The following is a 21,797-nucleotide window of genomic DNA, read 5'->3' on the forward strand; positions in this document are numbered from 1 at the left end:
CACGGTCTCTATTTCCTGAAAATAATCACACTTTCCTGATGGATGCTTTCCTATCACATTTAATGTCTTATTCAACTGGCTGTGTCCCACCCTTAATCTTGTAAAAATAGCCTCCTCTCTTCTGTCCCTTCCTGCCGTCCTCCCCTCCCCGACTTTCCTCTGTACTTGAAATAAATGCCTTCCTTTATTATCTCTATTCCACTGCTGCTGCCATCTCTGCACCATCACTGTATATATCAGTATTTTTGCCTCTGCCTTGCTCATTGAAACTTCAACATCAACATCCCCACTACTAAGTGCTTGGTTAGCCTCGTTCCCCTCCACCCCCACATTGGCTGGGACCCAAGTAAATCGTATCTGAATACCCATCTGTTTAATCCTGCCATGGGTTTGTAGCACCTCATAAAGCAGGTCTTGTCTGCTATGTGAGCTAAAGGACTGGAGACTCATTAACACTGCACATGAATCAGAGCAAATAACTACTCTGTCTTGTTTGACTTCCTCCACCCACTGCAAGGCCAACAGTATGGCAATCAGCTCTCCAAATAGCCCTTCCTGGCTCCCTCCCCGTTATCTGACGTCAACGACGGAAAGTGAGAGCCATCTGTGTTGTCATTGAAAACGCAAACACCAAAATTCTATATATGTTTACATCAAATTGTGGTACTGCTAATTTATTTTGATACACCGCGTGATTTTAGCCTATTATATTTGTCAAATGTTGACATTGACTACAATGGAGATAGTGTTAAATTGAAGATAATTGTAGGCCTGATATATCATAATTTCCATTAGCTATAATTTTGACAATATTGGTAAATCTAATGCAGATTAGGTATACTCTCATAATATATGAGGTGGAGATAATCACAGATTACCCTGCAAAATAAACAGTGGACAGTGTGAGTGTGTGTGTGTGTGTGTGTGGGTGAGTGAGTGAGTGAGTGAGTGAGTGAGAAAGAGAGAAAGAGAGTGAGAGAGCATGCGCGTGTGTAGTCTACCTGCGTGAGTCCATGCATTCTTTATCGACCATAGACTGCAAATACAGGCCCTATCATCAATAATTGGCTGTGTATTGCACGGTGTCGCATATTCACAATCTGCTTGAGTGTAAACTGAAGAGAGGGACTCATTTGAAGCAAATAGCCGTCCTTGTGCGATTGAATCAACAGCAACAGCGGGGCGTAATGGGAGGTAAAATTAGGTTTTTCGATTTGAATAGTCTATGTTATAAAATATCAAAATAGGTTTGAATGCCTCACCAGGTTTCAATGATACCGTTATGTTTTCTCATTCCAGAGTCTGAGACGCGTCAGAAATTGCTGCGCAATGTGAAGAAAGAGGTGGGTGCCTCTATATTTGAAATGTTTATAATGACAAATTATTAGAAGCAATCGTTGGTCATGGATCGGTGGCAGCAGTTCTGTTTTATTTGGATGCCCAAAATAAGATTGTAAAATGGAGACACCGGGAAGTCTGACCAAATGTATATGCTAGCCTAATAGGCTATTCTATTCTTTGGGATCGTCATTTTATTATAAAGGATGCGTTCAGGGGCGACTTGGATTGAAATACTTTTATATGCAGAGAAATAATAATTTGGTATCAATAGGTAGGCCTAGGCAATAACGTCAAGATCAATGTAACAGTATACGGATCTGTTACATGTGCATGACGTGAATATGTGTGCATGTCACAGTGCAGAGCCAAGAGCAGCATCATTAAGATTATTGATAACCGCTCTTACGTGTGATTTATTTTATCTGAATGCTAATGCTGTAATGGAGGACCTCTCAATTCACTGGGCATGCTCATATCTCAGATAGCCTATTGTCCCTCTCTCTTATACATACAAAAAACATTATATCAATTGATCAGATTATATATTGCTATATCCTGTGTCTAGAAAGTAGGCCTAAAGGATGTGGTCACACTTTATTTGGATAGTACATCTGTAGATGCTCTACAGATGGTCATACTATCCACAAACTATCTGTTGATAAGAAACTGCTTGCTAAGATAATGGTTAGGGTTAGGTTTAGAATAAAGATTAGGGTAAGGGTTAGGGTAAGGGTAAGGCTTAAATTTAGGGTTAGGGTTATGGCTAGGGTTAGGATTAGTAGATAGTTAGTTGAAATGTTACTGATAGTTTGTAGAGCTTATACAGATGGACTATCCAAATAAAGTGTTAAGGATGTTGCTCTTGTGCCATAAAGTCACAGTTTATTATTTGGAGACTCCTCACAGATATCTGTCCCCACCGGCTCTGTTAGCTACAGCCAGATCATACTTCAAAGGAAAATTGGCTTATGGTATAGTTGGGCTGCAGCACTACAGGAACCTGAAAGAGAGAGAAGAGACCACCTCCCTGTCTGGCTTCTTTTAGCTGTAGCTGCATACTGGTGTGTCCTATCTCCATTTATGAGATGCAAGTTCGTTATTTTGCCCTGATCGAAAACAAAAACTAAAAGGGCATTATTAGCAGCAGATTGTTTTGTGTGGATAGCCCTGTCCATCTTTGTGACATTTTTAGATGAGGGAAAACAGTCTCTCACACGCGCATGAACACAAAAGTAAACAGGCACTCACACACATATGCACACAGGAACATGCAAGAGAAAGACTCTTATTCTGCCAAGTTATTGGCAGCAATTCTTCTCGTCTTGTGAAGGCAATCATTGGTCACATGCCCCCTGGGAGTGTAAACAGGATGTTTTTCTCAGTAGTGTGAGGGTTGCCTGTGGAGGCCTCATCACACCGGGGACATGACTAGCACCAGGTCGTGCAGCAAGGAAGAGAGTCCTAGTTGGTGATAGTAAATATATACTGTATCTCAAACTCTGACTTTTTTTCCTTCCGTTTCTAGTAGATTTGATTCAATTTCTATCAATTTTCTCGCAGTATTCACAATTTCTCTGCACTGTATAATTTCATAATCTGGGAATTGGTCACACCATATTTCACTATTGTGTGTGTGTTGTGTTTTATTTTGTGGTTGTATGAGAAAAACTAAAATAACATAAGCTTCATCAATCAACCTAAAAGCTATCTCAGAGTCATTTTACTGGAAAATCATTGAAAATATACACTTTAGTCGCTCCTTTTACCCTGGTCAAGCTCTGTCTTGTCTGAAGTGATAAACATCTCCCACCCTGTCTGTATCTAGTCTGTCACTCAGGATCTGCACACTCTCTTGCATTCCCTCGCCACCTTCCCTCCGCTTACCTGTGATTTTGTTGCAAAATCACTCCCCATCCTTGCCTCCCTCTGTGCTTTGATTTATTTTCTTTCTGTGCCTCCTCATGTCAGACCAGGTCTCTTTATCTGCCTGTCAAATCAAATCCCACCTCACCTTTATGTCTCTCTCTTTTCTTCTCAGGTGAAACAGATCATGGAGGAGTCAGTGACTCGGAAGTTTGTGCATGCAGACAGCAGCCATATCATATCCTTCTGTGGTGAGTGTGTACATGTAGTAGTATATTACTTATTGAATTTGTGTTACATATTTTACAGTGTGTCAAGGTCAATTTGATTGTGAACAGAAGTATTGACAGTTCATATTGCTCATTGGAGTTTTGACTTGCCTTTATATTTTTTGCATGATTTGTTACCCCCCAATTAAAGGCCCAGTGCAGTCAAAACGGTGATATTCTTGTGTTTTAAATATACACTACCATTCAAAAGTTTGGGATCACTTAGAAATGTCCTTGTTTTCGAAAGAAAATCAATTTCTTTGTCCATTAAAATAACATCAAATTGATCAGAAATACAGTGTAGACATTGTTAATGTTGTAAATGGCTATTGTAGCTGGAAACGGCTGTGTACTACTTCCTTCACAGAACAGCGCAAACTGGCTCTAACCAGAATAGAAAGAGGAGTGGGAGGCCCCGGTGCACAACTGAGCAAGAGGACAAATACATTAGTGTCTAGTTTGAGAAACAGACGCCACACAGGTCCTCAACTGGCAGCTTCATTAAATAGTACCCGCAAAACACCAGTCTCAACGTCAACAGTGAAGAGGCGACTCCGGGATGCTGACCTTCTAGGCAGAGTTGCAAAGAAAAAGCCATATCTCAGACTGGCCAATAAAAAGAAAAGATTAAGATTATTACAAGCCTACTGAAGGACTGTGCTCCAGTGACTGGATGGGAGGGAGGGAGGGTGCATGCCATGGTTGATGGGCAGGCCTAGCTGCATAGCTGGTCTGGGTGGGTCTAAGTGTTGATTTAATGACTGCTTGGCTTACAGTATGTGTAACAGATGCATACCTACATGTTTTTTCACCTTTGACCAAATACCATTGCCATTTGTAATGAGAGCCAGAGAAGTGTGGATAGAAAGAAGTAAGCGATTGTGGCAAGAAAGAAATGACATTTTTTGGTGAGATGAAAGTAACCTTATCTCCAAAGAGCACCTTTCGTGGCCTAGGATTACCAAACTGTAGGTGGTACTTAAATGCCACCAATGATTAATTTGATAAAAGCTTAATCTAGATGGCTCGAAATAGAAAAAAACTAAGGTGGTCAATACCCACTAGCAGTAAGATCTTTCCTGGGAAAGAGGACAGACCGTGAAAGTAAGAACCCGTGGTCCAAGCATACGCTCCAGATTTGGAGGAAAGTGCAACGTAGTCTCCATCTGCCTATGGGCATATCATCCCTAACTGGTATTCCATATCATACCAATTTTTCCCCATTATCACTAGATTCAGGTTTTCAAAGGTGGTCATTACTTAATTTGCAATATGTACACGATGTCTTGAAGAACAACCAAAATAAATCATTTGGTGAACTAAGTTCAGACTTCCATTTGACAATGTCAGATTTCTTTAGCTATTTACAGCTAAGAGACTATTTACTGAAACACCCCAACTGGGTAAAAATGAAGGGTTAGCCCTCTCCCAAAGAAAAACATCTTATTATCAATACTCAGAAAAGGGCAACTGGCAGTAAACAAATTTCAAAACTATACCAATCTATTGCTGTCATGACATAGAGCAATACTCTGCAAAGTGCAAGTGGGAATCTCCTCAGTGGTTGGGAAAGGGTATGGGGGCTGGACACACAGCGACCCAGACCTCGCTGCTGTCGGAGATCACACATACTGACTCAAGGTAGTTTGGGGAATGGGTTTGGGAGCTGGACAATAATAATGATGATGCTAATAATTATGTTTCCACTCCCTCTATTAGGAATTGCTATGCTTGAAAAATATTACAAATCTATGTTAAAAAACTAAAAACAAAGAGCACCTTTCTCTCGCTTATCACAGACCCAAACAATGCTGCTATTCTCGGTCAACTGAAGAATCACTGTTGGTTTGAACCAGTGCTTTGTAACCTCTTCACAAGTATCCTCCACCCCATTCCTCTGATGTCACAGCCTCACATTTCACACTTGTGATGTGACACAGGATTATTGTTACATTAACAGCACAGCAGTAAGATTATGGAATCAAAAGCAGGGCGATTATTGCTGGTTGAATTGAACAGAGGTAAATGCCATAGACATTCCGTTTATTTCACATAAAAAATCTGAACTGATTGCATAGAGTCAGAACATTGACATTTACAGAGCAAGTGACATTGGGCATCATCCTGTGGAGTTGAAATGTCAAGCCCTGCCACCTCCTACTACCCCAATCTGTGTACGGTCACATTCTCAACCAAACACAGCTGGATTTTAGGTTGGCACCGGCCACAGCCATAGTAAAGAATAAGAGCCATGTATGCCCACCTGTGTTAAATTGAACTGACAGTAGACACTATGCAAAGGTGTTGATACTACACCTCCACACATCCACGGATATCCTAGCAACAGTAAACAGCGTTTGTCGGTTTTCAGTTTACTTCTGCTCCTGCTGAGAGCCACCTGCGCCTGCCCTCTAACCCATCTCTGCTTCCCTGCAGTAGCAGTCAGACTGTCCAAGGGTTTCTCACTTCATTTTCACTGGGTGCGCCTGCAAATCTAATTATCAAACTCTGCATGGGAAATCCATAAACAGTATGTGGTTTACTTGTTGTTTACAGTGTATGCAATCATAGCTTAGTGAATATCGCTTTGGGGAAAGTTGGTTTTGAAACCAAACTCTGTATGTACTGTTGGTGTCTGTATATTCAGTACTATGTGTGTTTGTGTATCTACAGCTGTAGTGGAGGCATGTGTGCTCCATGGGCTGAAGAGGCGAGCAGCGGGCCTCCTTTGCAGTAATAAGGTAGCAGCACTCTTCATGAAGGTGGGTAAGAGCTTCACCCCGGCGGAGGAACTCTGTCAAAAGGTCCAGGAACTAGAGCAGCTCATCGAGACCAAGTAAGACATTGATCTAGGCTAGTCATTCCTCCTAAGCCCCCACCCCCCATCCCCCCTCACACACACACCAATATGCCATCAAATGAATACAAAATGTGTATCAAACACTCCTCTCCTCTCTGTATTCTCCAGCAGACAGGCTCAACTAAATAATGGCAGTGTTCAGAAGCAACCCAGGGTGACCAACCTCCCCCCTCAGGGCTTGAGGAACCTATGGATCCGCACTGCTCTCATGGAGAAGCTTCTGGACAAGATTGTCATGTACCTAGTGGAAAACAGCAGGTTAGCAATCAACCAACAGATCAGCTTCCAGCTGAAAGTCTGACATTGTGTTTGATCTTACAAATACCAACAGCTGTAGCTGCTCAATATGTATACTACAGATGTCCGATCTTAATTTGATCACTCTTTTGTCACATTTTTTCCCTACGCACCAGGACATTTCAAATGAGCCTTGTGATTTAGATACGTTCACTGAAAACCCGCAGTTCTCTTTATCTCCATGCGGGGACAGTTGAGTCCTTTTGGAGCAGTGCCAGCCATCAAAATCATCCTCCCTCTCTCGCTCGCTCAAACGCTAAAAGCACCAGACAGAATATGAATACATGACCTACTGTTACTGTAGGCCTATTGTTCCTATTAGTACAACATTCAAATGTACAAAAATGTATCTGAAATGCATCCATACACATCAACAACCGTCGTTGTATATAGCTTAATAAAACAAAATAGATATTGGTCTCCACTATGACATACAAGTGTCAAGTGTATCCGAAGTGCAGCCGTACGGTAGGCTACACCTAAACTATAGCGTACTGTAGACTATCAAAACTAATCACACATAGGCCTGTAATATCAGATGTAAAGACGAGATGAAACTGAGAATAGTGAGGTATCCTACGGAATGGAGTGCAATGGTGCATGAAAGAGTGACTCAGATTTTAAACCCCCCCAAAAATGCAGCCCATATATATATATATATATATATATATATATATATGTATGTATGTGTATATATATGTGTATATGTATATATCTTATATATACAGTACCAGTCAAAAGTTTGGACACACCTACTCATTCAAGGGTTTTCCTTATTTTTACTATTTTCTACATTGTAGAATAATAGTGGAGACATCAAAACTATGAAATAACACATATGGAATAATGTACTGCCCAAAGAAGTGTTAAACAAATCAAAATATATTTTATATTTGAGATTCTTCAAATAGCCACCCTTTGCCTTGATGACAGCTTTGCACTCAACCAGCTTCACCTGGAATGCTTTTCCAACTGTCTTGAAAGAGTTCCCACATATGCTTAGCACTTGTTGGCTGCTTTTCCTTCACTCTGCCATCCGACTCATCCCAAACCATCTCAATTGGGTTGAGGTCGGGGGATTGTGGAGGCCAGGTCATCTGATGCAGCACTCCATCACTCTCCTTCTTGTGTGTGTTGGGTCGTTGTCCTGTTGAAAAACAAATGATAGTCCCACTAAGACCAAACCAGATGGGATGGCGTTTCGCTGCAGAATGCTGTGGTAGCCATGCTGGTTAAGTGTGCCTTGAATTCTAAATAAATCACAGACAGTGTCACCAGCAAAGCACCACCACACCATAACACCTCCTCCTCCATGCTTTACGGTGGGAACTACACATGCGGAGATCATCCGTTCACCCACACCACGTCTCAAAAAGACACGGCGGTTGGAACCAAAAATCTCCAATTAGGACTCCAGACCAAAGGACACATTTCCACCAGTCTAATGTCCATTGCTCGTGTTTCTTGGCCCAAGCAGGTCTCTTCTTCTTATTGGTGTCCTTTAGTAGTGGTTTTCTTTGCAGCAATTTGACCATGAAGGCCTGATTCACACAGTCCCCTCTGAACAGTTGATGTTGAGATGTGTCTGTGACTTGAATCCTGTGAAGCATTTATTTGGGCTGCAATTTCTCAGGCTGGTAACTCTAATGAACTTATCCTCTGCAGCAGAGGTAACTCTGGGTCTTCCATTCCTGTGGTGGTCCTCATGAGAGCCAGTTTCATCATAGCGCTTGATGGTTTTTTTGCGACTGCACTTAAAGAAACTTTCAAAATTCTTGAAATGTTCTGTGTTGACTGACCTTCATGCCTTAAAGTGATGATAGACTGTCGTTTCTCTTTGCTTATTTGAGCTGTTCTTGCCATAATATGGACTTGGTCTTTTACTAAATAGGGCTATCTTTTGTATACCCCCCCTACCTTGTCACAACACAACTGATTGTCTCAAATGCATTAAGGAGGAAAGAAATTCAACAAATTAACTTTTAAGAAGGCACACCTGTTAATTGAAATGAATTCCAGGTGACTACCTCATGAAGCTAGTTGAGAGAATGCCAAGAGTGTGCAAAGCTGTCATCAAGGCAAAGGGTGGCTATTTGAAGACTCTCAAATATAAAATATATTTTGATTTGTTTAACACTGTTTTGGTTACTACATGATTCCATATGTGTTATTTCATAGTTTTTATGTCTTTACTATTATTCTACAATGTAAAAAATTATGTGATTTTCTGGATTTTTTTTTCTAATTTTGTCTGTCATAGTTGACGTGTACCTATGATGAAAATTACAGGCCTCTCTCATCTTTTTAAGTGGGAGAACTTGCACAATTGGTGGCTGACTAAATAATTTTTTCCCCCACTGTATATTGTACAGTGTATACTGTACAGTGGGGGAAAAAAGTATTTAGTCAGCCACCAATTGTGCAAGTTCTCCCACTTAAAAAAATGAGAGAGGCCTGTAATTTTCATCATAAGTACACGTCAACTATGACAGACAAAATGAGGAAAAAAAATCAGAAAATCACATTGTAGGATTTTTAATGAATTTATTTGCAAATTATGGTGGAAAATAAGTATTTGGTCAATAACAAAAGTTTCTCAATACTTTGTTATATACCCTTTGTTGGCAATGACACAGGTCAAACATTTTCTGTAAGTCTTCACAAGGTTTTCACACACTGTTGCTGGTATTTTTGCCCATTCCTCCATGTAGATCTCCTCTAGAGCAGTGATGTTTTGGGGCTGTCGCTGGGCAACACGGACTTTCAACTCCCTCCAAAGATTTTCTATGGGGTTGAGATCTGGAGACTGGCTAGGCCACTCCAGGACCTTGAAATGCTTCTTACGAAGCCACTCCTTCGTTGTCCGGGCGGTGTGTTTGGGATCATTGTCATGCTGAAAGACCCAGCCACGTTCCATCTTCAATGCCCTTGCTGATGGAAGGAGGTTTTCACTCAAAATCTCACGATACATGGCCCCATTCATTCTTTCCTTTACACGGATCACTCGTCCTGGTCCCTTTGCAGAAAAACAGCCCCAAAGCATGATGTTTCCACCCCCATGCTTCACAGTAGGTATGGTGTTCTTTGGATGCAACTCAGCATTCTTTGTCCTCCAAACACGGTAAATTGAGTTTTTACCAAAAAGTTCTATTTTGGTTTCATCTGACCATATGACATTCTCCCAATCCTCTTCTGGATCATCCAAATGCACTCTAGCAAACTTCAGACGGGCCTGGACATGTACTGGCTTAAGCAGGGGGACACGTCTGGCACTGCAGGATTTGAGTCCCTGGCGGCGTAGTGTGTTACTGATGGTAGGCTTTGTTACTTTGGTCCCAGCTCTCTGCAGGTCATTCACTAGGTCCCCCCGTGTGGTTCTGGGATTTTTGCTCACCGTTCTTGTGATAATTTTGACCCCACGGGGTGAGATCTTGCGTGGAGCCCCAGATCGAGGGAGATTATCGGTGGTCTTGTATATCTTCCATTTCCTAATAATTGCTCCCACAGTTGATTTCTTCAAACCAAGCTGCTTACCTATTGCAGATTCAGTCTTCCCAGCCTGGTGCAGGTCTACAATTTTGTTTCTGGTGTCCTTTGACAGCTCTTTGGTCTTGGCCATAGTGGAGTTTGGCGTGTGACTGTTTGAGGTTGTGGACAGGTGTGTTTTATACTGATAACAAGTTCAAACAGGTGCCATTAATACAGGTAACGAGTGGAGGACAGAGGAGCCTCTTAAAGAAGAAGTTACAGGTCTGTGAGAGCCAGAAATCTTGCTTGTTTGTAGGTGACCAAATACTTATTTTCCACCATAATTTGCAAATAAATTCATAAAAAATCCTACAATGTGATTTTCTGGGTTTTTTTCCTCAATTTGTCTGTCATAGTTGACGTGTACCTATGATGAAAATTACAGGCCTCTCTCATCTTTTTAAGTGGGAGAACATGCACAATTGGTGGCTGACTAAATACTTTTTTTCCCCACTGTATATATATATGACATCTTAAGGTTTCTAGGTTACGAATCAACTGTAAAAATGTATTTCAATCGTGGCCTGTGGTGGTCTGATAGTTAGGGCCCACACATAGGCGCACACATAGGTCTACAGTACCGTGTCGGTGTGGGTTTGATTCTGGCCCATGCCCTTATGGAACAAATAACTAAATCACCCCGATTGACTTGACTTAGTTACACATTTCAAATATGGACAGTCCAGGGATATTCTACCCCCGATCTTGATAAGAAATGACCTTACCAGACACTTTTATTATAAAGACAGTTGTATTTAATGGGAAATGAATAAAATAATAACAGGCTACACCAACATTAGTTTCCATTCATACAAAGTGTTGGATAATTTGCCACAGTAGATTTGCTGTGGTAAACAAGGAAATACTTTATTTCTATTGTACGGAATGCTTGTCAAATAGATACAGCTCCCTTAGTATGTTCAAAAAGGACTAAGTTCCGATGATAATACCAACCAGAGGGTGAACATATCTTGAAAGACTTTGGTAGAAACCAGGACTAAGGTAACACTGACATCATCTTTCAGGGAGCGGTAATGAGGTGACCAATAATGGTTGCAATTGAGATCAGCAGTGCGGGTGAATTTAGAGCATATTGATGGTTTAATGAGAGATCAGCTGGTGATAATCTAGTGCCATCGATGGTTGCAATAGGCCTCTTGTTATTTGATTATTTTCCAATACGTTCTGTAGGCTACCCGTTAGCCTATCCATTGTCACATAATGAAAGGTGTGAAAACGGATAATAGGCTACTGTGTTTCCCTGTCTGAGTTGATGAGCTGATTTGGGCCATCAGTTGATTGACAGATGTAGGCCTACTGTAGAATGATAAACTTTCCTCCAATGTGCATGCTCGCCCACGTTTTATAGTTAGGCTATGTATAATTTGTCAATATAGTTATGGTCTTTGGTGTGGATGGCCCTTACAGTAGGTGAGATTGTCATTGCTAAGCTGTTATGCGTCATCTACAGTAGCATATGCCAACTGTACTTTCAGTTTGATGCCGGCATTTGAAGTCATCCTTGTTGTGGATTGAAAGCCTGTATTGTGTGGCTTTAACATTTTATTTCGTAAAGCTGTCAAGATGTTTATGAATTTGAGCTTATCCAAAGACGATTTCGTTGAGCTGAGACACTTTTCTTTTGATGTGTAAATTATCAGACTATTTGTTTTACTTCTTGAAAACATTGAAAATAATTCAATTAACTTGTGGGCCTAATTTAAGCTATTGGCTATCTAAATTAATAAAAAAAGTGTACTATCCGATGGTGGAACTCCAAAGGCAAACTTGCAATGTATTCAAGGCTTAAAAGTCCTCTGAAGTTTTTAATTTCCTCCTCAAAATCTCAGCATATAGAGTTTATTTTCTCTTTCAATGGTGGAATCAGTTAGCATAGCATCTGTTGTTGCTTGCTAGGTCTGTGCATATTCTATGAATCAATTTAGCATACCGTGTATTATTTATAATCATGTTTTATGTTGGACGTGCACTCACAATCAAATTATTATTTGTCCAATGATTTATTGTTTCTTAAAGGTATTTTTGAAGGAGTGGGGCAGTCCCACGCCTTTTGTAAATTTGAAGAGATAGAATAGTGTTATAAAGATGGGGAGGATAGTGGGAGGGTGAGTCAAAGGACATTGGGCCAGATTAGAACCCATGCCGACTCTGGCATATGGAAAGGGAAGGTAAAGGGGATACCTGGTCAGTTGTATAACTGAATGCATTCAACTAAAATGTGTCTTCCACATTTAACTCAACCCCTCTGAATCAGAGAGGTGCGGGGGAGGCTGCCTTTCGTCCACGTCATCACAGGCACTGAGGCCACCAATAATTGATTCTGCCTATGACTTGCCTTCAACATATAATAAAACAGTTGATCTAAAAAAAAATTTTTACCTAACAAAAAATATATCAAATATGTCAATTTATTATAATCCACAGAATAATTTACACGAGATGCGCTGTAGCCTGCACTTAGTCTACATAGGCTACTTGAACTGGCGCCCAGTGGACCTCCAGTCTAAGGTACAATGTAGGTACGGTACTGCATTGTATACAAACACCACTTCCAGCTGCCCCCTGGCGGCGATTCTAAATATTTCTTCAGATATTCAAATCCTCCTGCTGCAAGATTATTTTCCTGCTGCAATGAAATGGGTCAAATTAAGATCTGACATCTATACTTATAGTCACTTTTCAGTGAACACGCAGCAATGGTTCTTCTTTTTTGAGTAAACATGATTTTTTCTCTTCCAGTACGTTCTATGACAGTGAGGCCATTCTAATGGATCCTGTGGATGGACCAATCCTTGCCTCTCTGTTAGGTATTGATGGAACCTCTTCTTGTCAGGATGTGGCCGGACAGATCTCTGATAAGATAAGAAATAGCACACTGAATGGCACATTACAGTGAATGTGACTCCCTCAGATAATCTGTAGATAAAACATTACACAGGAGACTAGTGCTTTACGGTGGAAATTGCCTTATTTCAGATAAGGCCATAATTCTGTGGTTTAGAAGATAAATATACAAGTGCATTTACCTCTTACTGTGAGGGTAACATTGACATTGCTGGTACCTCTTTCACTCTGGATGATGATGGTTCAGTACAGTGCTTTAGAGGTGACTACACCTTACAAAATGAAAGTGTTGTGGATCTCAGTGTTGTCTTGCCCTTATCCCTTGCAGTTGGCCCATGTGCTCTGGAGTACACTAAGGTGAAGACAGCCGACCACTTCTGGACAGACCCCTCTGCTGATGAGCTAGTCCAGAGACACCGTATCCACAGTAGCCACTGTCGCCAGGACTCCCCTTCCAGGCGACCTGCCCTGGTCAGTATGTGGGTGATGTGTTTAAATGAATGATGTGTGTGTTATATATGATGTATACATTTTTCCCAATGGTCTCGAATACAATTATATTTTCGAATAGATCCAGAAGAGGCAGTCGAGTGGCAGTATGGAAGATCGGCCCATCCTGTGGGCTCGGGACTACGTTGAGTCCCTCCATCAGAACAACAAGGCTACACTGCTGTTTGGCAAGAACAACGTCTTGGTGCAGCCGGTGTGTGTGTGTGTGTCTCGCTCTCTCTCTCTCTCTCTCTCTCTCTCTCTCTCTCTTTCTGCGTGTTAAAGGACTTGGCATTGCTTTTCATCACTGTTTAAACAGCAAGGAATGCTTTGTACAAATCTCCTGTCTTGGTCAACAGAGGGATGACATGGAGGCTATCCCAGGGTACCTGTCTCTCCACCAGACTGCAGATCTCATGACCCTGAAATGGACCCCCAACCAGCTCATGAATGGCACTGTGGCAGATGACACTGAAAAAAGGTAATGTAATATCAAATCACAGTAAAGAAACCTATTCTGACACTCATAGGTGTCTATGAAGAACATGCCAATTTATATAATTGGATATTGTTTAAATCTCAGCAATCACATATTGATTGTCCCACAGTGTTTACTGGGACTTTGCCATGACTATTCGCCTGGAGGAGATTGTTTATCTGCACTGCCATCAGCAAGGTACAGGAGGAACCTCTTTTAATTATGTAGGCCTATAGCTTTGTATCTATGTGTTTGTGTTCTTGAACTTGTGATAACGTTTTTTCCCAGTGGACAGTGGTGGGACAGTGGTTCTGGTGAGTCAGGATGGGATCCAGAGGCCTCCACTGCGGTTCCCCCGGGGAGGACACCTGCTCCAGTTCCTGACCTGCCTGGAGACAGGCCTGCTGCCACACGGACAACTCGACCCCCCTCTGTGGTCCCAGAGGGGAAAGGTCGGCATGGAACATAGAAATGGCCTAAAATGCCCCATGACAATGATTCAGATCTCAATGAATGTTTACTGTAGCTATTATGTCCACATCCACTAAACCAATTGAAGCGTGATGGTATGATTTAGCTAGTTGTTTCTTGTAATATTAGAAATAGGCTAATCTATAGCTGTGACGAGTACTGAGTATACGAAGAGGCAGGACACAGACACAGGAATTAACAAGGTCAAGGTTTACTTAACAATGACAAATAACAAAGATGGAGTAGAACGACACGAAGCTAAACAATCACACACAACATCATCCAGAACAGTCCAGGGCTAAATAGGGGCGGTGATGAGATGATGAGGTGCAGGTGCGCTGGAGGTGATTAGGGTGCGTTGGGTTTCCATTCCGGTGTTGCCGAGGTGGTGCGCTCAGACCGGTGGCTCAGTAGACCGGCGAATCAGAGCGCCGGAGGGGAGCACCGGGAGGAGACGTGACAATAGCAGAGTGGATGTGGTTTGACTGAGGGTAACTCTGATCTCTGTGTTAGTACACTGCTGCCAGAGGGATACTTTTACACTGCCACTGTGTAATTTCATTGATCTTATCCACCAATTTAGCCTCCAAGTAGATAATATTAACCCTGACCTGCCAAAGCAAAGGGAACAACATGAGGAAGTTTTTAGAGGGGTTGTGATGATAAAAGTGGTAATCATAGTAGAGCTGAGACTATAATTTACAGGCTGCAGTAGAAGATAGCTTTGTAAAGGTTGTGGTATATTACCCGGCGGGGCAGTGAAAGACTATAAAAGTTGGAGTGGCACAGAGAGTCTAGGTGTGAGTGGGGTCTTAATACGTCCTCTGGGCAACATGAAGGAAAGGACAAGGCCCAAGAAAAAGGATACAAAAAAATACATAAACAATGCACTTGTTTTTTCCTACTAGCACTGACTTTGCTGTTAACTACTTTATTGAGGGAAAATTATTTACTTGTTACGATTGTGATATGTTGTTGTCTCACCTAGCTATCTTAAGATAAGTGCACTTATTGTAAGTCATTCTGAATAAGAGTTACTTACTAAATAAGAATACATTACTGAAATATAAAACAATTGAATAAGATGTTATTGATTTGAGATTGGCCTTCTTTGGCTGGATCATTAATTACATCTAGCCTAGTCTTGCATCACAATTCAATGATGGGGATCTGAGTTTTAGGGTGAGATAAAATAAACTTTAATCACTCTCGTGAATCATCATCATAACAACATGTTATGTCTTATACTGAGTGCAGTACTTTCTTTTGCCTACAGGGAAAGGTTTTCCCTAAGTTGCGGAAGAGGAGTCCGCAGGGGTCTGTGGAGTCTGTGTCGGATAAAGAGGAGGACGAGGCCACTGATTATGTCTTTCGGATCCTGCTCCCTGGTACTCCGTCAGACTTTGGTATGTCACTTGTGATCTCTTTATTGTGTATCAATTTTCTGTTTAAATTTGTACATAATATACTTTTTCATTATTTATGTTTCTCTCACTGTTCATTTTGTTGACCATTGTCCTTCCCTCAGCCCCTCTCTGTCCAGCCCCTGTGTCTCTGCCTGTACCTGTAGCCCTGTGAACCTGTGAACAACTTACATTGGTTACCCTGGATTTGAGACCATGCATGGGCATCAAGTTGTCTTTGTCACACCTCCATCTTCTGGCTTGGTTTGTCAATGGTTCCATGTTTAAAAAAATACTTATATAGTATTAAAGAAGGTCACCCAAATCCTCCATCAGTTCTAGATGATCATGTAGCTGTTGCTAATGACAATGACGACGATGTTCATGCTGATGATAACATTGATCCTGTTTGGTGTCCAGTGGCTCCAGAGCTGATGGACCAGGCGGTGAACATGTGGCACCCCACCCCCAGGAAGTCCTCCTGTTTCTCCTGCTCTCAGAACGGATCCCCTGATAGCTCACTACCCAACGGCTGCAACCAGGACAGGGCTCCCCTGAAACTCCTCTGTGACACCATGAAGTACCAGATCATTTCCCGTGCTTTCTATGGCTGTGAGTACATCTATCATTCATTCCTTTAGGAAAGACTGATTCAAATGCTATAGTCTTCATGTTATGGCTGGATTGATAACCATGCACGTTTCTTCACTTCTTTATTGAAGGGCTTGCCTACTGCCGTCACCTGTCCACCGTTCGTATCCACCTCTCTGGCCTGGTCAACCCCACCATCATTGACCCTAACGTGCCTCATGATGCCCGTGGAGGGCTCACTGTGGATGTCTGGAGCAGCTTCCTCCAGGACTACTCTGTAAGATCTACTGTACCATCTGCTCTAAACATACTATACACACAACCACAACCTGCAGTGACTGTGTATGTTCTTTATAGCTTAGCTAACAGGTCACAGCGTGAATGTATCTGCATTCATCAACATCAACATCCCACTGCAACCGATGACAGTACTGAACTGGTGGGTTTCTGTATTGAGTCAGTATGGAATCACGTACACAACCTTTTCTCAGGCGTATGATGAGCATGAGCTTCTGCGGCTGGTGTACTATGGTGGAGTGGCCCCTACAATACGCAAGGAGGTCTGGCCATTCCTGCTGGGACACTACCAATTCGATATGACCGAGAAACGTAGGATGGAGGTGAGTACTGTTATATTGTCATGAGGTATAACTACTATCTCTGGAATCCAAGTAGGGAGGTGGGTCATGTGTAATACCATTACACACTAGTGACCCTGTGTGTTCATCTGTGTGTATAGGTGGATGAGCAGGTTCGGGCCTGCTATGAGCAGACTATGAAGGAGTGGCTGGGCTGTGAGGCCATCGTCAAGCAGAGGGAGGGGGAGAAGCATGCTGAAGCCATAGCCAAGTGCAACTCTGTGGCCAGTGTGGACAGACCAGGATCAGTGCAACGAGACTCCACCATCAGCACTGATGTAAGGGGGTCCTACCTGTCACATTTGATGAGGGCAATACATGATAGAGTTTCTGACTCATTGGCATATGGTTAACATACTGTACTAACATATGTTTATTCATGGTGTTCTCTTCCTGGTTGGCATTTGACCACTTATCCTACACCAGTCCTCACAGAGCACCAGTTCAGAGAAACAGATTGCCCAGAGTGACTCCAGCAGTAGCACACAGGTACAGGATGTTTTCCTTTCTGGGGCATAACACATCACCACATACCATAATACAATTATCCTTAATACTGAATACTTGAGAAGTTGTGCCTTCCAATAGTAGGGACACTTTATAATGCTTGGTATTCACTGTCTGTTGTCCGGTGTTGCAGGCATTTGGGTCTGTGGAGGAGGTGGATCAGATAGAATCTGAGACGAAGTCAGAGGAAGGCAAAGAGGTGTCCAAAATCCCATTGAAAGTCCGCCCAGATGTGGCCAACCCAAATGTTACCTCAGAATCTGGCGACCCACCCAAAAACATCTCTGTTGGCTCAGGTCTTCTAGAACAGCCCCAAAGCACAGACAACAACAGCCCTGCAACAAATTTAACTGTCAAAACAGTAGCCACTCAGCCATCACCAGAGCCCCAGGGAGCTGCGTCTAGGCCAGTGGCAGAGGCCCAGGCTGTGTCAACGCTAACAGAGGATCTCCCTGTCTCGAGATCAACAGAGGAACCAAAGGTCACGATAACAGTTGATGACAAGGCAGGAGAGGAGCGTCCTAAGGCTCCAACACAGGAATCCAAAGCCCCAGAGAGTGAAGGGGTTGAATGCTCTGAATCGGTAGAAATCATAAAAATACCAGAGTGGGTTAAAGAAAGGGATTCTGACAAAGAAGACGTGAAGTCCTTAGGAAATACTGAAACCGAAGAAAACAAAGTTGCAGGAAATGGGTTGTCTGAAGTTTCCACCACAGAAGACGCAAAGCTCCCTGTGAGAGCTGCGTACGCAACTGAGAATACTGATATTCTCAAACTAGAAACGGAGGTTTCTAATGTATATATTCCAGCTCCACCACTAGGTGAGGCCACAGTTACTAAAACACAAGAGCGCAAGGCCCCATGGACAGGACCATTCTGTGCCACAGAGCCATATTTAACAGAAGGAAATGAAGATTCAACAATGGCAGTGGAGGCTGGTATTGCTGAAAAAGAGGACCCAAACTTCTCTGACATTGAAGAAATCACAGAATCTGAATTGCAAAAGATGAAAACCCCTCAAACCAGCGAAGCTTGTGTTTGTGAGAAAGACATGTATAGTACTGAAGAAAAGGTTTCAGAAATAGCTGAAATCAAAACATTAGACACTGTGGAGGCCAGTGTCCCTGAGAAAAACAATACTAAAGCTGCAGAAATGACAGTAGCCATAGATTCAGAGAAACATGCACTTTCCATGCCTGTACTGAAGCCACCTCAGCCAGAGGCCAGGGCCAGTGTTACAGTTACAGCCCACTCTATGCGTTCTCCTGATACACTAGATTCTGATGACTCGCCATCCGCCTTAGAGATGGAGGACATTCCCACTGCCTGGGCAAGACCCTTGTCCGGCCTGATGGCTCCCCCAGCTGCCCCCTTCTTGGCCTTGAGGAGAGTTGTCTCAGGGGAACCTGTCCTGGATGCAAGCTCCAACACCAGTCTCGATGGAACTGAGCCAGCACTGTCTGAGGAGGAGCCTGAGATGGAGAGTCTCTACCCCCAGTCTGACTCTTTGGTTGTGACAGAGGAACTCAAACCTGAGGTCTCACCAGTGGTAGTGTCCCCTGCAGGGACTACCTACTCTGTAAGTACTCCAAATGAGTTACCTGTGTGCACTGTAATGCATGTTGCAGATTTTAGGGTTACTTGGGTAAGGGTTGGTTCAACATACAGTACCCAACTACCTACAGAGCTGTCACAATGCTGGAATGAATCATGAAACAGTAGCCATTTGAACATGAACCACTTTAACTAACCTTAGTCCCTTTCGTCACTCTGTTCAGCAAGAGCAGCTGGACTTGTACTTGCTCAACCTGCATCGCATTGATAAGGATGTGAGACGCTGTGACAGAACCTACTGGTACTTCACCCCTGCTAACCTGGAGAAACTACGCAACATAATGTGCAGTTATGTGTGGCAGCATCTGGAGATTGGCTATGTCCAGGGCATGTGTGATCTACTGGCTCCTTTACTGGTCATTCTGGATGACGGTCAGTCTGCATGAAAAATAGCTCTCTTATAACTGCATTATTCACAGACGTGAGTAAGATAAGATGAATCATTTGCTGTTGATGTGTTTCTCAGAGGTCATGGCTTTTAGCTGCTTCTCTGAGTTAATGAAGAGGATGAATCAGAACTTCCCCCATGGAGGGTCCATGGACTCACACTTTGCCAACATGCGCTCCCTCATCCAGGTACCATACACGCGCATGCACACACGAATGTACATACACAATCACACATGCACATTATTATAAGTACAGTGATATTACATTGTAGTAAAAGATAGGCACTTGCCCTTTTTTTCCGCTAGATCCTTGATTCAGAGCTCTTTGAACTGATGCAGATGAATGGAGACTACACTCACTTCTACTTCTGCTACCGCTGGTTCCTACTAGACTTCAAAAGAGGTACTGGCATTTGCATGGGTGTGTTAGATCACCTATACTATCTGTATGGTGATGGAATCAAACAGAAAGGGGGATTTCACATTAGAACCAGAGGAAATAGTTAATGCTGATGATGTTTAAACTTAAATGAATCGTGTTCTAGGTATACAATATGAAGGACCTGTATAGATTTTGGAAAATGTCATTACTAGTATTTTCTGATGTTTTTATTTCAGTAACATGACTGTTCTGCAGGTAGGTCACATCTGACAGTCCTACTCAGTGTATAACCTGATGTGCCATTATTCCTCCAGAGATGTTGTATGATGATGTGTTCTCCGTGTGGGAGACCATCTGGGCGGCCATGTATACCTCCTCCACTCATTTTGTCCTCTTCATCGCTCTGGCACTGGTGGAAATGTACCGAGACATCATCCTGGAGAACAACATGGACTTCACTGACATCATCAAGTTCTTCAACGGTGAGTCTAAAGGATGACGTTAGATGTTGTTATGGAATGGAATATTTGATAATTCAGTTAATTCATTTCATTGCCACTGAGTGTTTGCTTGCTAAATGTATGATCTGAAGGTACCAACTGCCTTTACTGTGCTTGCTGACAAAGGCAAAAAGCCTAGCTACCTCCATAGACTGCAATCATATGTAAATCAGCACAAGCAGCTAGGCTCGAGTGACACAGTGTGTTTGATTTGATTTCCCTCTTCAGAAATGGCTGAGCATCACAACGTCCCGCAGGTCCTAACGATGGCTCGAGACTTGGTCCTCAAAGTACAAACACTCATAGAAAACAAGTGATCCAGCATGTGTCTGTTCCTCTCCCTTTCACTCAGTGTGCAAAATTGTGAAAATTGTGAGAAAGTCACATAAAATTAATGTATTCTGAAAATAGTAACTTGTATTTGTATGAAAGCTAAACCAACAATTGACAAATGCAGACAGAGTAGTCAGTATTTTAAAATCACGCTTCTCAATCATTATGTTTATTCTTGAAATCATCAGGTGACCCATACTGAAACAATTGTCACACTACAATAATTGCACAATGCAGTATTTCTGTCTCAGTCTCTAAAAGCACTTTCCTATGTTCAGGTAATTAACATTATAATCAATATGTTTATGAATACATGTAATTGTTCACTTAGTGAATGTACCCTTTTTAAAAACAAAAACTCTTTGCATATTGCTTCAGAATGTTTTTGTATTTGTTTTGCCTTAAATTTAGCTATTTTGTGCAGGGATATTCTCAATATGATAACCAAATGAGATCTTGTTCGTACATTGCTGTCATAAACTTCCCATCAGTTAGAACCATTCACAGAGTAAAGGTGCAACCAAAAAGCCTGCACCCCTCCAACATCGCAGGAACACTTGCTGAAACCCCTAGGTGTATCTCAAACATATGGTCCCCCATGTATTCCAATGTTTTTGTATTAAGTGCTTAAATCTGTCTCTTCATTATCTTCTCTTTATCGGCTAAATGTCTGTGTGTATTGCTGTTGTACTGTAATTGTAACTGTACAATTATTTGTAACACACATAGGCTAATATTCAAAGGTATCTGTGATTATAACAATGTAGCTATACTGTTTAATATCAGATATGTACACACACGTAGGCCACTGTACATGTGATTTGTCGCTTGGCGACAATAGATAAATATACCGACAAACATATGAGAAAAATATTCTTATTTTTTCAATGTATTCTTGAATTGTTTATTGTTGTTATTACTTTGCTGTGTATTAAACAATCAGTATATTTTGGATTCAGCATTGTGCAAAGTTTGGTTT

General features: G+C 42.1%; 1 protein-coding gene across 1 annotated transcript; it reads left to right on the forward strand.

Annotated features, from left to right (window-relative positions):
• Nucleotides 1-1,137: 1,137 nt before the first annotated feature.
• sgsm1b (small G protein signaling modulator 1b) lies at nucleotides 1,138-21,775 on the forward strand. Its single transcript, XM_084159199.1, has 23 exons — nucleotides 1,138-1,194; nucleotides 1,300-1,343; nucleotides 3,380-3,455; nucleotides 6,147-6,309; nucleotides 6,442-6,591; nucleotides 12,919-12,986; nucleotides 13,352-13,494; nucleotides 13,595-13,726; nucleotides 13,872-13,993; nucleotides 14,121-14,188; nucleotides 14,279-14,442; nucleotides 15,738-15,867; nucleotides 16,285-16,476; nucleotides 16,587-16,732; nucleotides 16,947-17,075; nucleotides 17,195-17,371; nucleotides 17,520-17,582; nucleotides 17,734-19,179; nucleotides 19,379-19,586; nucleotides 19,681-19,790; nucleotides 19,910-20,006; nucleotides 20,300-20,467; nucleotides 20,714-21,775. Exons 1-23 carry the CDS (start codon nucleotides 1,188-1,190, stop codon nucleotides 20,800-20,802), a joined length of 4,092 nt encoding a protein of 1,363 aa, XP_084015325.1. The 5' UTR covers nucleotides 1,138-1,187; the 3' UTR covers nucleotides 20,803-21,775.
• The last annotated feature ends 22 nt before the right edge of the window (nucleotides 21,776-21,797 follow it).

Source organism: Coregonus lavaretus (assembly GCF_964263955.1).
Source record: "Coregonus lavaretus genome assembly, chromosome: 4".
NCBI classification, from domain to species: Eukaryota; Metazoa; Chordata; class Actinopteri; order Salmoniformes; family Salmonidae; genus Coregonus; species Coregonus lavaretus.